This window comes from Solanum pennellii, chromosome 2 (genome assembly GCF_001406875.1).
Source record: "Solanum pennellii chromosome 2, SPENNV200".
Taxonomy (NCBI): domain Eukaryota; kingdom Viridiplantae; phylum Streptophyta; class Magnoliopsida; order Solanales; family Solanaceae; genus Solanum; species Solanum pennellii.
The window spans coordinates 56,394,830-56,411,131 of NC_028638.1; the positions used below are offsets into that span (position 1 = coordinate 56,394,830).

The 16,302-nt window shown below is 33.2% G+C and overlaps 2 protein-coding genes and 1 long non-coding RNA gene across 5 annotated transcripts in view; 2 read left to right on the forward strand and 1 right to left on the reverse strand.

Moving 5' to 3' along the window:
• Positions 1-2,130: 2,130 nt before the first annotated feature.
• LOC114076140 lies at positions 2,131-7,473 on the forward strand. Its single transcript, XR_003576943.1, has 2 exons — positions 2,131-2,270; positions 7,219-7,473. It is a non-coding gene; the product is annotated as an uncharacterized LOC114076140 (long non-coding RNA).
• LOC107009468 (calcium-transporting ATPase 12, plasma membrane-type-like) lies at positions 2,386-7,210 on the reverse strand. Of its 2 annotated transcripts, XM_015208811.2 has the most exons (3): positions 5,550-7,209; positions 2,875-5,457; positions 2,386-2,772 (listed from the first exon to the last, which is right to left on the reverse strand). In XM_015208811.2, the coding sequence occupies exons 1-3, from the start codon at positions 5,796-5,798 to the stop codon at positions 2,692-2,694; spliced, it is 2,913 nt and encodes a 970-aa protein (XP_015064297.1). In that variant the 5' UTR covers positions 5,799-7,209; the 3' UTR covers positions 2,386-2,691. The 2 variants fall into 2 exon arrangements, with proteins under 2 accessions (XP_015064297.1, XP_015064296.1); XM_015208810.2 differs by having other exon boundaries at positions 2,386-5,457; positions 5,550-7,210.
• Positions 7,474-11,072: 3,599 nt separating the features above from the next.
• The window catches only part of LOC107011004, a 22,151-nt gene continuing 16,921 nt past the window's right edge, over positions 11,073-16,302 (forward strand). Inside the window, exons 1-8 of one of the 2 annotated variants that reach the window (XM_015210303.2) lie at positions 11,073-11,201; positions 11,971-12,141; positions 12,236-12,345; positions 13,932-14,097; positions 15,118-15,218; positions 15,322-15,394; positions 15,493-15,628; positions 16,119-16,279. In XM_015210303.2, the coding sequence (XP_015065789.1) occupies positions 12,009-12,141; positions 12,236-12,345; positions 13,932-14,097; positions 15,118-15,218; positions 15,322-15,394; positions 15,493-15,628; positions 16,119-16,279 (880 nt within the window). In that variant the 5' untranslated portion in view covers positions 11,073-11,201; positions 11,971-12,008. Of the gene's footprint in view, positions 11,202-11,759; positions 12,142-12,235; positions 12,346-13,931; positions 14,098-15,117; positions 15,219-15,321; positions 15,395-15,492; positions 15,629-16,118; positions 16,280-16,302 lie in introns of those variants that run through there. The other variant, XM_015210302.2, reaches the window with a different exon arrangement.

Genomic DNA, 16,302 nt, shown 5'->3' on the forward strand with positions numbered 1-16,302 from the left:
TTTTTTTTTTTTTTTTAAAAGCAGATTTTTTTGTTTTTGAAAAACAAAAAATTTTTAGAGGTAAGTTGGTGGAAGGTGGGGGAGGGGAGTGCCTGAGGGGGTATTTATTTTTTTTGAAAAACGTTTTTTTCTTATTTCTGAAATCAAAAATTTTTAGTGATAGGTTGGTGGAGGGGGGAAGTGCCGGGGTGGGGGTAATTTTTTTGTTTAATAATAAAACAGAGTTTTTTTGTTTTTTGAAAACGAAAATTTTTTAGGGATAGGTCGGTGGAAGATCGGGGGGTTGGGTGCCTGTAGCGGGGTAGGGAGGTAAATTTTTTATTTTTGAAAAACAAAAATTTTTAGGAATAAGTTGGTAGAGGGGGGGCGAGGGGGGGGGTACCTGTAGGTAGGGGTAAATTATTTTTTGGAAATTTCTTTTATTCAAATAGGTTTGAACCACTTTGCCCAAACCATATTTGCCTATATTATATTTTAAATGGATTGTAATCCAAACCTTTTTTTCTCAATCCATATTCAACCTATCCAAATCAGTGGCGGATCTAGGAATTTAAGGTTGTGGGTGCTCTAAAGTGAAAATATAAAAAATATGTGTTAAGAGTGAGATTCAAACCTTGGTACAACAACACTAAAAAAAGTCTTAAGTACCCATCCAGGAGCCATTGGGCCAACTAAATCGTTTATTCATTAGGTGCTCTATGTTAATTTTATACAAATACCTATCAATTTCTACATAGATATATATATTCCGTAACGAAGTTAATGGGTGCTCGAGCACCCGTCGGACACCACGTAGGTCCGCCTCTGATCCAAATCCGATCCAATCCAACCATTTGTCACCTCTATAAACCACCAGGGAGGTGAGTGTTATAAAGAGAAACTTGGAAGGAGATCTCTAAGATTATCGCTAATGAAAGAGAAAAATATAAAATTATCCCATTAAAGTAAAACCTAATATTAAAAAAGACACTCAAAAGTTATAAGGGTTCTAGTAGCTCCACCAAATAATTTTAAAGTGATATAAATATTTCTATCTTTGGAAAACTTTATAAGGGTCCTAGTAGCCTGTAGCTCCACTAAATAATTTTAAAGTGATATAAATATTTCTATCTTTGGAATAATCCACTAACAAAAAAGGTGTATGCACTCACCTATAGTTGCTTGCCACCTGTCAATTTTAGTTTTAATTTTTTATTATTTCCTTCTTCTTCAATTGTGCTTAAGTCTTAACCCATCCGTTCATCTTCGTTCTATGGAGTGGCCGCCATTGCTTAAACACCATTACGACACTAAATCAATATTGAAGAAGAAGTCTTCTTTATTGAAAAATCAAATGCGCTTTCAAAATTAACTTATTTTAAATTAAAAGTTCTATCAAAGTCTTCTTTTTATGTATTTTGCCTTTGATTTTTGCTCTAAATCAACCAGGGCTGTATTTGAAAAAAAAAACAAAAATTCTCTCTCCGGACCCATATGAAATTATTTTTGCTTGGTCTTGCGAAGTCGCCGTTGGAGCTTCTCACCCCCGTTATCAATGAGATTTTTTTGTTAGTGACAATACCATAAAGACATTATGTATTGAGATTGTGTTATTTAGTTACAATCAGATCTCTCCGTTGAAATCCAATCTAAATGAAAAACGAAAAGACAAAAAAAGGAATTGAAGCTCTCCTTCAATGGTGAAGCTGGGAAGAAGAAGAAGAAAGAAAAAGCAGATTAACATTAAAATAAAAAATTGTTTATATAGTTAATAAAAAAATTGCAAAAGGAAAGTTTAATCTAAACTTTTTTTAGGTTTTCGAGCTCTTTAGGTGAGTGATATACACACTCTCTATAAAATATCAAAAAATGATTCAATAATTTTATATTTATTTAATTAAAAAGTGTATTAGGATCCCGCAAAATTTCAATAGCTTTTTCAAAATAGGTCTTGCTTTACTGAGGCAATTATATATTTTCTCTTTTATAAAATAACACATTCGAAATTACCTATTCACACATGAATATTTATTGAAGACACGTCTGATTAAAGACTAATGTGTCCAAAATCAAAGAAAAATATTCTTATAAAAGCCATGTTGGGATATTTGTGAGGACCACATATTTTGTTTTATATATATTTTTATTATATATATATAGTAAAGAATCGAGACTGGCAGTTGACTTTGCTGAAGAAAAGTCTCTTCCAATGGCATTGCTGGATTGTCAATTTCTCCTCAACAAGTGCTCTTTCAAATACATTACCCCAAGTTTGAGAAAAAAAGATCGAGGTAATTAAATTGTATTTTTGCATTTACTATATGATATTTATTATCTTCTTATACGAGCCAATTTGTAGAATGTGTACTCACTAGTTTATTTTATGATTTTGAGCAAACTTTCCTGTATTTGAAATCCATAAACTTGTTTTCTATATAAGTTTGCATTCTTGAATTTAGTTAAAAGTGAAAAGAAGAACAACAACAAGAACCGAAAAACTTGATGAAATTAATTAACATAAACTAACTAAAGAGGACACCCTTCAAGGGTGTGTACCCTGAGACAAGGCATCAAAGGCTGATTTTAGTACTGCTCTAACCCATAATCTACGGTTCAGCTGATTTCATTACTAAACTAACCCATAAGCTACGGGTCACATCGAGACAATTTTAGTGTTGCTCCAACTGTATAGAGAACAGAGGAAACTATCTACTAAAAATTGAAGCGACTGCAACAAGTATTAGCTCTATGCTTGGTTGGTTTAACACGACGTGTGATATTTGTTATCCAGCCCTGCAAAAGAACAACAACTACAACTTGAATCCAAAATTTTAGGGAAGACTTTTGTGTGAACTGTACTGTAATTAGGCAGTATGGATAAGTTTTTTGAATTACCTTTCCGCTAGTGGATCTCGAATAATCCAAGGAAGCAAGAGTTGGATTTGGTGTACTCCTTTGTCCACAGTAACAGCAATTGATCCTGATAAACCAATACTGTAACCAGTTTCTAGCTAGGTAAAGACCTCCACAATCACAATATTTGTCTATCTTTATGTATTGTGATGCCCATTTTACTATCACATCAACCAACCATGTAACAGCTCCAATTAAAATGGATTCAACCCATTGCTTCCAATTCAGTCGTGCCGTGTTGGTAAAGACAAAGACAGCCTCTACTTCAATGAATCCAAACTGCAACACAAGATACAGCACAGACAATGCCCAAAACAAGTAATTTTGACCAAAACCTTTGAAAAAATTCTTCTGCTCCATATCCCTTGCACTGAATATGTTAAAAAGCTGGCACAGAGCGAACCCGTTAAAGACTATAGATCTGTTAACTTTTGGAGTGATGCCCAGTATTGCACTTCCTTTGTGTTGAAGGAATACAAAAATGCCAGTCTGATAAGAAGCTTGAAAAAGTATGTTTCTCCACATAGCTTTGGTAATTGGCGGTTTTCTTGGTCTGATAGAAAGCTCATCCCTTAGTAGAGTAATTAGCAAAGCTGGCCCTCCAATAAATGTAACAAGAAGGTTAACCCATACCAACTGAAATATTGTTAACGGGGCATCTCCGTCTAATATAACCAGTATGAAGTTTATTGATAAGCTACTGATTGCCAAGATTACCTCAACTTGGATGAACTGCCTCAGATTCTCACAAACAATTCTTCCTCCCTTGATGCTGTTAATCACATAAGTTATAGTTTCAGGCCAGTTAGTCACCACAGGCAGGCCAAAATGAGCTGCTTCAAGAACCATATTACTTTCAGCTGCTTGTTCTCCTACCACAGCCACCACTTCTCCTCTTTTCTTCAACTGCTCTATTAAAAGAAGCTTGTGTGCAGGAGAGGAGTTCCCCATAATGCAAACCTTATCAACATTTTCCTTTGTAGCATCTTCGCCCTTAAGTACTAGAGCATCATGTGAGTTGAGCAATCCTGTTTCATCACCAATGGTACGAAGCACTTCAACATCTTCTTCCGAGGTAAATATCATCTTCACTCCGCCTTCTTTTAGAATCTCAATTCCTTGTCTCATGTTGTCTAGATTGAAATTATCTTCTAAGACAAACATACCGATGAATGTTAGGCCATTTTCATCAAATTCAACAACCTGAGTATGTTTGCAGGCAAATGCAACTACGTTCACATTGTTGTTGTTAGCTTGAGCAAATTCACTCTTTGTTTCGTCATCCAAATCCTTCACATCACCCTTCATGTCATAGTAACTTGAACACATTGACAATATTGAATCAGCCCGTCCTTTGAAGTGTGAATAGTACTCCTTCCCGTTATCTCCATTTTTCTCTATGACAACTCCACAAGGTCCTTCAAAAGGATTCTTCTCACTATCTTTGTCCTTCACAATGATGACCTGCTGACGCAAAGTGTCTCTCTGCATACCCATGTTCTTTTCTGCCCAGCAAAGTATTGGTTCTTCCATTCTTTGGTCGGTTGTTTGAGAAGTCATAGTGGAGACGCCAATCCCATCAGAGAGAACACTGCAGACATCTGGTGGTATCCTGGTAACATCTTTTCTGTCGAGAAGAAACTTAGTAACTTTCAATTTTTGCTCTTTCGACCAGCCAACATTTTCTATACAGAAGGTGCTGACTGATTCCATGTTAACATCAAAATTCGGATACCAATATGCCATTGCAACTGAAATAAGAAATGGTAATCCTTCAGTCATCCCTACCAGTGCGACACCAAGTGAGGTTATCAAAACTCTTACTGTTCCCTTTGATTCTGTTAAAACCTTTTTCACGGCATTCATTATCTGTGCAATTTCAGCTGGTTCTTCCTTGGTTTCTAATCTGTATCCACTCTCGTCATCTTTATGGCCCAATTTAAAGCGAATAAACAGCACCACAGTGATCAAAATGCCAATCAACAACCCACTGATATGTATGTAATTGTTCAACTTGTCAAAGTAGGCACAAAAACTGGAGTCGTTATCAGAAATCAAGGGGGGTAAATTCATCCTTGCTTTTTGATCTTTTTGCTTCTTCCAAAGATATCTTTTGTACCAATTTCGTGCAAACCTAAACAAAACAATCACAAATATAATCACGACCAGAAGTGCTCCTTCAAACCAACCATTCTGCACACCTTCTTCTTTGATTCCAAAGACAAACGACAATATTGCTGCAACTGCAAGGAGGAAAATAGTTGGTTCCTTGCATACTAACTTTCGGATCATGAATTGGCCATATCCTGCGAAGATCAGCCTGTGATGAGACAAGTCGCAGCTAGAAATTTCTCCAACTTGAATTCCCTTGTCAACAGTACTCCCCTTCACTCCTTCAAAATTGTGAAGTGAATCCAACTTCACATTCTCTTCACTAATTTGTAAGCATTGTTGATGAGTACTCAGATCATGAGGCTGAAGCTCAATCTCATTGTTTGATTGTACAGTATAAACATCAGCCACAGTTTCAACAATCTGGAATTCATCTCCACCACCTTCCGCGTCCTAATTAGACAGAGAGCATATATAATTAATATCATCAATATATAACTTTACACTATTATGCATAAATATGTATATATTTTATATATACATACTCCATGTTTAAGATTAAAGCTGGGAAGAGGAGTATAAAAGGTTGTGGTGGAGGATGAGGAAGATGATGAGACTCGTGAAAGAGATGCTATTCTTGCTCCAGCTTCAATGAACTTGTAAGTAGATTTGAAAATGAGCGCCGACTTCCTCATGATCAAACTAGATTTACCCAATTCTCCATTCATCAACAGCGGGGAACTTCGCTGAGCTTCAATGTCTGATCCATTATCTTCATGATCCATCTCCATCATCTTCGCCTTTGATCAGTACATTTTCTTTTTCTTCTGGATTTATTATAAAATACTAGGAAAGATCACTGTGATCTGACACTTAAAAGATTCAGATAGAATAAGATATGATGGTAAGGAACTGATTTTTTGTATACATATTTATAGGAAAGAAAAAGGTTGCGATGAAGCTACCTAGAAAGCTCCTAGTCTGCCAAGTTTTTAGTTTTATAAAACGCGGTATTGCTGATTTTTCAATTCATCCCTCCTCCCCCTACAAGATGCTGTTTTTACTATATTTAAAAATGTTTTTCCAAAGACTTGGCGTTTGACCATAAAAATTATGAGTATTTTAAAATAAAATAACGTAATTTTATTTGTAGAACGAAAAATGATATTTGAAAATTTTATGGATAAATGTATTTTCGGTGCAACTGTAGAAAAAACAATTAAACAGAAAACATGGGTCAAAAATTCCATACGTGAATTTTGAGATTATATATTCCTATGAAAATTTAGTTTCTTACCAACAAAATTAAAAGGATAATTTACTTTGATCCTTCAATTAATTAAATTCTAAGTTTGCTCATTATGATACTTTACAAAGCATATTTAGTATATTAAACTTGTGTTTTTGATTCTTTTACAGAATTGATGTTATAATTATAGTAATATATGATTTTAGAACTAGATTAATCTTAGTTGTAGAGTAATATTACAATAGCGAATAATTAAGTAGTTTAAAGGTTTTCATAAGTAGATGGATCAAAAGAAAGTTTTTCAAAAATTGGAATTCACCAAATTCCTTTTTGTTGTCTCAGCAGAAAACTGTATTTCAAATTGCATAACCAAATCATCTTAAGGTATAAATTTTTATTTTATTTTTGTTGAAACCAGGTCATCCCAATTATATGGATTTTATATATATAATTGTAGCCTTACATGTAACAATAGGGTATACCACACATCAAAAGTTTCTGCCCTGATATACCTACATAGTACATACAACCAACAACAGCCCCCACCCCCCACCCCACCACACACACACATATGTATATGTGTATGTGTGTGTGTGTGGTCACACATTAGAGTTGAAAATTTGGGGTGAAGTTACAACTTCAGACATATAAATATGAAGTTTGAACAGTTGTACCTTCAAAACTATATATGAATTGTTTTCCAATGCATTTCAGGAAAAATATTTTTTGTTCAATTATATTTTCTTGTTCGGTCTTCTAGATGTTATTTGTGATAATTACTGCTATAAATTGCTCTTGCAAGCCATCATTTCTACCAAGTTTAGCGGATGCAAGTAAAATAAAGAAAGATTCATTCGTTTTGTTCGTATTATGTTTTCTTGTTTAATTAACCAATTAATTGTGATTGAATTTTATTATTTTCTATGCCAAGAATATAAAAATTACAGTGGTTTAAAATGTTACAGTTCGATAATCATTTTTAGAAACCTGTGTACAAGGAGGAGAAAAAAGAAGTAGAAGCAGCAAAGGAGCAAATATACTTTTATTTGAAGTTTGTCAATACCAATTACTAATTATAACTTAAATTGTAAAATCAAAACTGATTACAATTTCTCAACTCATTTTATAACTATAGTATGAATGACGAGTTAAGTAGGTAGCCGAGACCTTTTAATTTGTCTCTGTAGTTTTCTTGAGTTAAAAGGGTGCATTTTATTAAATTTAGAATAAAATTTTGTACTTTTTTTTTTATATCTAAAATAGAAAAAATTCAAATTATAGGATCTCAACTATACCGTTATATGACGTACGTTATAAAGTTATATCGAAATAGTAAGTCATCTGTGAAAAAAGATGATATTGAATGTTACGATTTTGCCACTTAGGTGTCTAAACGTTTCAAATTTTTTATGCGACCATTTCCTTTTAGAAACTTATTGTTTGTGAAGAAGTTAGAAAAATAGGCTTTTTAAAGCCAATTTGATAAAAAAAATTGGGGAAATGATTTTTATTATTATTTTCATCTTGGTTTGTTATTACAAAAATAAAGGAGTTCAGTGAGCTCGCTTTTACTTTTTCATCTTGATTTTCTATTATTATTTTCAAATATCTTTTCTTCTCTCTCTTTTTCTTTTGTGTTTTTTCCCTTTCTATGAGACTTCTTTCGATTTAATTTCTGTTAACAAAATTGTATTTTAATTAGGCTAGAAATTTTAATTCAAATATTTTAAATAATTTATGTCAATTAACGTTAAATATTCATGGGTTGGAAAACTAGATAAAAGTTACTTACTGTGTTAACTAATTACTGATCAAAAGGCTAGTAAATTAAAGAAAAAAATTGGGGATAAAAAACAAAGGTGTTTTAATTAAGGGAAAATTGTATATAATGACAAATTAATAAATTAAATTAATTGCTATAACCACCCTTTGATTTAATAGTGTTTTATAACAAAATGTTTGTCAGTCACCTCTCTCCCTCAAACTCTCGCTCGCCAATTTCCTCTCTCGCTCCATCTTTCGCTTGTTTCCTCTCACTTTTATACAAACACAAGTGTATTAAAATTGTTTCTATTTATATAAAGCAGAAGAAATTGTATAAATACATATATTTTTGTTCCCCTCTCTCCCCTCTCCAAGATCTCGCTCGCCACTCTCCCTAATCTCCCTCTCCACCCTCGCCTCTCTCGTTTATACAAATAGAAGCGAAATGTATAAATTGCGTTTTGTTTGTATAAATCGAGAGAAAATTGTATATACACATGCAAATACATATATTTTCATCCTATACACTTATAATTATACAATAAAAATACTCCCCTGCCCAGTTTGTTTTGTCATTTTCTCTTTCTTGTTTTATACAAATTCAAATTGTATATAATTTCTCTCTTTTTCGTTTTATACAATTCGATTCAATTGTATATTCCCTGCCCAAGTCTCTTTTGCCTTTCTCTCTTTCTTATTTTATACAATTTCAAATTGTATATAATCGTTTTACACACTTATAATTATACAATTCGTTTTATACACTTCGTTTTTATATAATTTTTCGCCCAAGTCTCTTTCTCTTTCTCGTTTTATACAATTCGCTTCAATTGTATATTCCCTGCCCAAGTCTCTTTTGCCTTTCTCTCTTTCTTATTTTATACAATTTCAAATTGTATATAATCGTTTTACACACTTATAATTATACAATTCGTTTTATACACTTCGTTTTTATATAATTTTTCGCCCAAGTCTCTTTCTCTTTCTCGTTTTATACAATTCGCTTCAATTGTATATTCCCTGCCCAAGTCTCTTTTGCCTTTCTCTCTTTCTTATTTTATACAATTTCAAATTGTATATAATCGTTTTACACACTTATAATTATACAATTCGTTTTATACACTTCGTTTTTATATAATTTTTCGCCCAAGTCTCTTTCTCTTTCTCGTTTTATACAATTCGCTTCAATTGTATATTCCCTGCCCAAGTCTCTTTTGCCTTTCTCTCTTTCTTATTTTATACAATTTCAAATTGTATATAATCGTTTTACACACTTATAATTATACAATTCGTTTTATACACTTCGTTTTTATATAATTTTTCGCCCAAGTCTCTTTCTCTTTCTCGTTTTATACAATTCGCTTCAATTGTATATTCCCTGCCCAAGTCTCTTTTGCCTTTCTCTCTTTCTTATTTTATACAATTTCAAATTGTATATAATCGTTTTACACACTTATAATTATACAATTCGTTTTATACACTTCGTTTTTATATAATTTTTCGCCCAAGTCTCTTTCTCTTTCTCGTTTTATACAATTCGCTTCAATTGTATATTCCCTGCCCAAGTCTCTTTTGCCTTTCTCTCTTTCTTATTTTATACAATTTCAAATTGTATATAATCGTTTTACACACTTATAATTATACAATTCGTTTTATACACTTCGTTTTTATATAATTTTTCGCCCAAGTCTCTTTCTCTTTCTCGTTTTATACAATTCGCTTCAATTGTATATTCCCTGCCCAAGTCTCTTTTGCCTTTCTCTCTTTCTTATTTTATACAATTTCAAATTGTATATAATCGTTTTACACACTTATAATTATACAATTCGTTTTATACACTTCGTTTTTATATAATTTTTCGCCCAAGTCTCTTTCTCTTTCTCGTTTTATACAATTCGCTTCAATTGTATATTCCCTGCCCAAGTCTCTTTTGCCTTTCTCTCTTTCTTATTTTATACAATTTCAAATTGTATATAATCGTTTTACACACTTATAATTATACAATTCGTTTTATACACTTCGTTTTTATATAATTTTTCGCCCAAGTCTCTTTCTCTTTCTCGTTTTATACAATTCGCTTCAATTGTATATTCCCTGCCCAAGTCTCTTTTGCCTTTCTCTCTTTCTTATTTTATACAATTTCAAATTGTATATAATCGTTTTACACACTTATAATTATACAATTCGTTTTATACACTTCGTTTTTATATAATTTTTCGCCCAAGTCTCTTTCTCTTTCTCGTTTTATACAATTCGCTTCAATTGTATATTCCCTGCCCAAGTCTCTTTTGCCTTTCTCTCTTTCTTATTTTATACAATTTCAAATTGTATATAATCGTTTTACACACTTATAATTATACAATAAAAATACTCCCCTGCCCAGTTTGTTTTGTCTTTCTCTCTTTCTCGTTTTATACAATTCGCTTCAATTGTATATTCCCTGCCCAAGTCTCTTTTGCCTTTCTCTCTTTCTTATTTTATACAATTTCAAATTGTATATAATCGTTTTACACACTTATAATTATACAATAAAAATACTCCCCTGCCCAGTTTGTTTTGTCATTTTCTCTTTCTTGTTTTATACAAATTCAAATTGTATATAATTTCTCTCTTTTTCGTTTTATACAATTCGATTCAATTGTATATTCCCTGCCCAAGTCTCTTTTGCCTTTCTCTCTTTCTTATTTTATACAATTTCAAATTGTATATAATCGTTTTACACACTTATAATTATACAATTCGTTTTATACACTTCGTTTTTATATAATTTTTCGCCCAAGTCTCTTTCTCTTTCTCGTTTTATACAATTCGCTTCAATTGTATATGTATAGCGAATTATACATTTATATATGTTCCTATAGAGTGCAGTTATACAAATTTTGCTATAGCATATAAATATAAATTTTATGTTTGTTATATGTAAAAGTTGCTCAATTAATTAGCTTAAACCGTAAGCGGACACACTTGCGGTTAAAAGCGTGCGTACAAATTATGCAACCGGATCTATTTATATATATACAGCCATTCCATTTCACTTGCCAATTATTTACACGTCGGAGAAAAATAAATATTCCGGCTCTTCTTTGCTTTCTCCGACACCAAACGTGTCGATATTTTCCTCGGCTCCAAGCAAGTAGGAATTCATTTGTATGTCTTTTTGATGCAATGTGTTTTCTGTGTTTATGTAAGTAAATTTTCTTGATTACTTACAAATTTATGTGGTCTCTCCAATGAATTTGTTCTGACAACCCACTTTTCAATTTCTCCATTTACTTGCATTCTTGAATCTGCGAATGTTGCTTTCCTCTTTCTTGTTTATGTTTTCTTTGCATATTGATTGGTTCTAGTTAGTTAATAAATAGTTTACGTGGTCTGTTTTCCGTATTCATGATTCTTGACAAAAAATAAATTTTAATTTCTCCATTTTCTTGAATCTTCTAGGAATGTTGCTCACTTTTTCTTGGTTCACTATTTATGCTTTCTTTGTGATTCTTGCATATCATAGTTATATCTCTGAAACTTGATAATTGAATTTGGGAATGTCATGATTTGTGAAGAAGTTAGAAAAACAGGATAATGTTGTTTGTTTCTTTGTTCGTTTAGATTTAAACTAAAATATTATTATTTTTAAGTATACGTCATTGGACTGCTACTATTTAAACAGAGTTGTGTTAACAATAAAAATTACGACCTAAAGTTTTAAAATTAACAGCGCTACATTACTCTAATTTAATAGTACTTTACACTGTGGCAAATAAAAATGGCTAGACCTTTTACAATGTTGCAAGTATCTCGCATCAGATTCTTCCTCTCTTCAACCCCTTTTCTGTAGATTAATTAATATCAAAGACTAAATTTCATCATCAAAGCTTTTCAGGATCTGATCTGAAAATTTTGATCCGTTCATTTTCATGATCTGGATCTGAAACCTCACTTCATCGTTGTGTTCTTAGTTGAAATTGGTCTAGGTTAGTTAAATTAGGGTGGATCAATGGAGTGGGCGACTCTACAGCATTTAGATCTCCGCCATGTTGGTCGGAGTTCGAAGTCGTTACAGCCTCACGCCGCCGCATTTCATCCCACTCAAGCGCTTCTCGCTGTTGCCGTGGGAAGCCAAATAATTGGTAAATCCTTCTCATTTTCAGCTTTGAATTTTAATATGCTTTATGTTATGTTAATTAACTCTATGATGATGCTGAGTATATTTTAAATGGGCAGAATTTGATGCATATACCGGAAGCAAGATTGCTTCCATAGACATTGGTTCCCCTGTTGTTCGAATGGCTTATAGTCCAACAAGTGGACATTGTGTAATTGCTATTCTTGAGGTTAGTTCATTTAATATCTTCAAATATTTCAATAGTTTTAGTTAAAACCTGCAAGTGATAACACTTGTTACATTTGACACTAGTGGAGTTGAGTGTGGTGGCATTGGCTCATGTACTAACTTTGAATCCCCAAAAAAATTAACCGAACATTTTCATCTTTCCAAGATGGGAATAGTTTAATGGGTTTTCAGTTCTAACTTGTTGAGCAACCATGAGAAAATGCTATAAATGGTGATATACTGGCAACGTTTTAGTGCTTAAGTTTTATCAGTAATTTGTTTGCCTAGGAAGGGTCATCATTAAATCCAACAACACAAAAAGACTTCCATTTGCACTGAGCAATTGATTACCTTTAGTTTTCTTCGTTTGAGACGAGGGTTGGGTGCTGGCATATATCATTCAAATGAAAATATCAGATATTATTCATTTAGCTCTTCTTTTCTTGAGCTTACAAAAAAAGCTCTTTTCTTTTTTTTGCATTGGCTCCGATAAGTTGTGAAAGTTTATTCTAAAGGATGTTTGTTATACATAGAAGGATATCTTATTGGCTACAGTTAAAATGGCAATTTGGAGAGGTGACAACTTTCAGACATCCCCTTTTTCCTTGCATCAACCAACCAACAGAAAACTGTATGTACTATAGATTCGTATGGCATAGTAAGAAACTACAAAAGACATGCTACTAGAAGAATCATAAGGAAGAAAATTTATTAGAGAAGGATAAGCGAACTGAGGCGTGATATAACAACTGTCTTCAAATATTTGCAATTTTAAACCAAAAAAAAAGAAAAGAAAAGACTGTCTTCACTCTTCAGCACATTGAATCTCTATGTTATTCAGTGTTTATCTCTATGTTTTTAAAGTATTTTGTGATAAGTTCCTTTTGTTATTTATTATATCCTGGAAGATCATGTCTTTGAATTTCAACTGTGTAATCTTCTGTTATTGTTCTTTAAAATCTTTTTTTGTTTCATTTAATCATATAATATAGTAACAACGGACCAACTTATTACCCTTTTGCACATTGTCATAAGCAGACAGTGTTCTTCACATCGCTCATGATACTCTAAGTTCCTTCTCTCTTTGCAGTTAGATACCTTGAAATCAAGGATAAAGCTTCTCAGATTGTTCGTAATAGACTTTTTTCCCCTTATAAAACAAACTTGCTAGAATTTTTTTGATAAGTACGATCATATGTAATTATTCTTTATTTTCTCTTCTTTTTGTTGTTTGTTTCTTTTGTATAAGACAACAAAGAAGGAAGCAAGGATGCATTTTTATTATCCTCTTTTCCCATATAGGAGTTCATATATTCCCATAAGATTTCTAAAACCCCTAGATAAAGCTAGTATGCATTTTTATTATCCTCTTTTGTCTGTGATATACATTTTTGCTAGTAAAGATTGATTGTTTCAGTGTGAATTTTAATGGTTTCTTACTGTAGAGTTTAAAGCTCCAATGATGTCACTCGTTCTTCGTAGCTTAAGTGAGATATTTGAACTCGGATATTGATGTCATCAGTACTCGTTATGCTATTATCTTGCATTTAGGAAAATTGTATTCATTTTGCTCGCTGCTTTTTGTAGGATTGTACAATGCGTTCGTGTGATTTTGATGCAGAGCAAACATGTGTTTTACATTCACCTGAGAAGAGGACCGAACGCATTTCTTCTGATACTGAAGTTCACCTTGCATTGACTCCTCTTCAACCTGTTGTATTTTTTGGTTTCCATCGTAGGATGAGTGTTACAGGTTGGAGCTCATGCCTGTACACACATCTCTTTCATATTTAAGCAGTTTTTTTTTTTTTTTTGTTGCATTGTTTGAGTTAAAGAGTAAATTCTAGCTGCTGCTCCTAGTATATGTGTCCTTGGTTAGAAATTTACTCATTATATAAAAGCACCATTGCTATTAGTTTAATTATAGATATTTCACCATCTGAGTGATGGGTTATATGGACATGAGAGATGTAATCCAGCTATTGGGAGTTGCAGATGCAAGCCAGAGTTGTGTGGTGTTGTTGTTTCTTGTATAATGTGGTTGTTGGGTTGCAGTCTCGGAAATGTTAGTCCTGAGAGCTGCACTAACTATCCTGTGCTTTTCTGCTTGTTGTTATGCTGATATGTATTTCAAAAGAGTCCTCTGTCATTCATCAATTATGGCCGAGTCTATACTTCTTTCTTGTCAATGCTACCACATTATCTTCATATTTCCTTAGGAGCGTTAATATTTTGTTTTATGTGGTTTAACCGAGTGCCTGCAACATTTACTACTTCTGCCTTCATGTGCTCTGTTCTGGTTTTCTTGATGATGTATTTTGTCCTTCTGGATTTTGCTCTCATGCTTTGAAGCGTATTATCCCTGAAAGAGCAATACAACAGCCTCCTTTCCTTGCATATCATTCTTTTCTTGTATGCCCATAGCCCATTTAAGAAAAAAAGATCACTGGTAAACTTAGTCAGAGCTTGGGAGTTTGTGAAGAGTCTTTTTGTTTGCAAAACTTTGGAGACTAGGGTTTAACCTCGGATTATTTCTTCCCATTTATCTATTGCTCGGTGGAAAAAGTTACATGGTACTTGTGGTGGTGGAAGGTCAGGTAGCTGGTGGAATAGTCGAGGTGTGCTCAAGTTGGACAGGCAACACAATGTTAAAAAACAATGTTTTTGTCATTTGCTATGTTTCTACAGTCAAATGCTAGTTTCAGAGCAATTCTTTGTTCTTGAATAGCTATTTTATTGCAAGCGTTTCTGATCCATTTCTCTTCTTGTGAAGTTGTTGGAACTGTGGAAGGTGGGAAGGCGCCAACAAAAATAAAGACTGACCTGAAGAAACCTATCGTTAATCTTGCTTGCCATCCTCGACTACCAGTTCTGGTAACATGTTTAGTGCAATTAAAGCCTCCCATGTCATGATTGACCAACAAAGTTTGTGACTGCCAATTTGATCTGACCTTTTCTTACTCCCTTTTGATTTCAGTATGTAGCTTACGCGGAAGGGTTGATTCGAGCTTATAACATCCATACATATGCTGTACACTACACTTTACAATGTGAGATTTGAACGAGTCTCTTAAGATATTCTCTTTTTTGCTGGATAGTTTGAACTTAGTGGAACTTTCACGAAAGCCTGTTTATTTGCCATATATAGTGGATAATACTATCAAGCTGGTTGGTGCTGGTGCATTTGCATTTCATCCAACATTGGAATGGCTCTTTATTGGAGATAGACGTGGTACTCTTCTTGCATGGGATGTATCAACTGAAAGGCCTATGATGATTGGAATGTAAGTGATGTACAATTCAGCTATGGCTGACTTTACATTTCATTCTTTTCAATTTCCGTGATCTTAATTTTTCTGAAGTTCTCTCATATCTAGCTCAATTTAGGGCCTTAGCAACCAATATGCCAGTTCTTCCTCCCTGAATTTTCTGACTAGTGTTGCGGTTCCTTCTCTGAAAGCTAACTGACAGCTCAGTCTTATTTAATAGTTATATTGCTTTCAGTAAGATCTCATTTTCCTTTTGAAGTGTGTTTTCTTAAGAAGAAATATGTGCATGAAAAATAATTCGTGGATTCTGAATGGAAATGCCGAATAAAAATCATATCTGAATGGGTTCTGGAATCATGTATTTTGCTGATTAAATTTGGGAAAACCAACTCTGAAAATTATAATTCCAATTGTAGAAGTTCCAATTTCTGATATTAAATATGAAATTTTACATTTCTTTCTCATTGACGGATTATAATTTTTAATATTTTGCTTGCAATAACAGTACCCAAGTAGGTTCTCAACCTATCACATCAGTTTCTTGGCTGCCAATGCTGCGATTGCTGGTCACTTTGTCCAAGGATGGAAATATTCAGGTGTGGAAAACAAGGGTGGTACTGAATCCCAACAAGCCACCCATGCAGACAAACTTTTTCGAGCCTGCTGGTAACTCAATCCCCCCCCCCCCC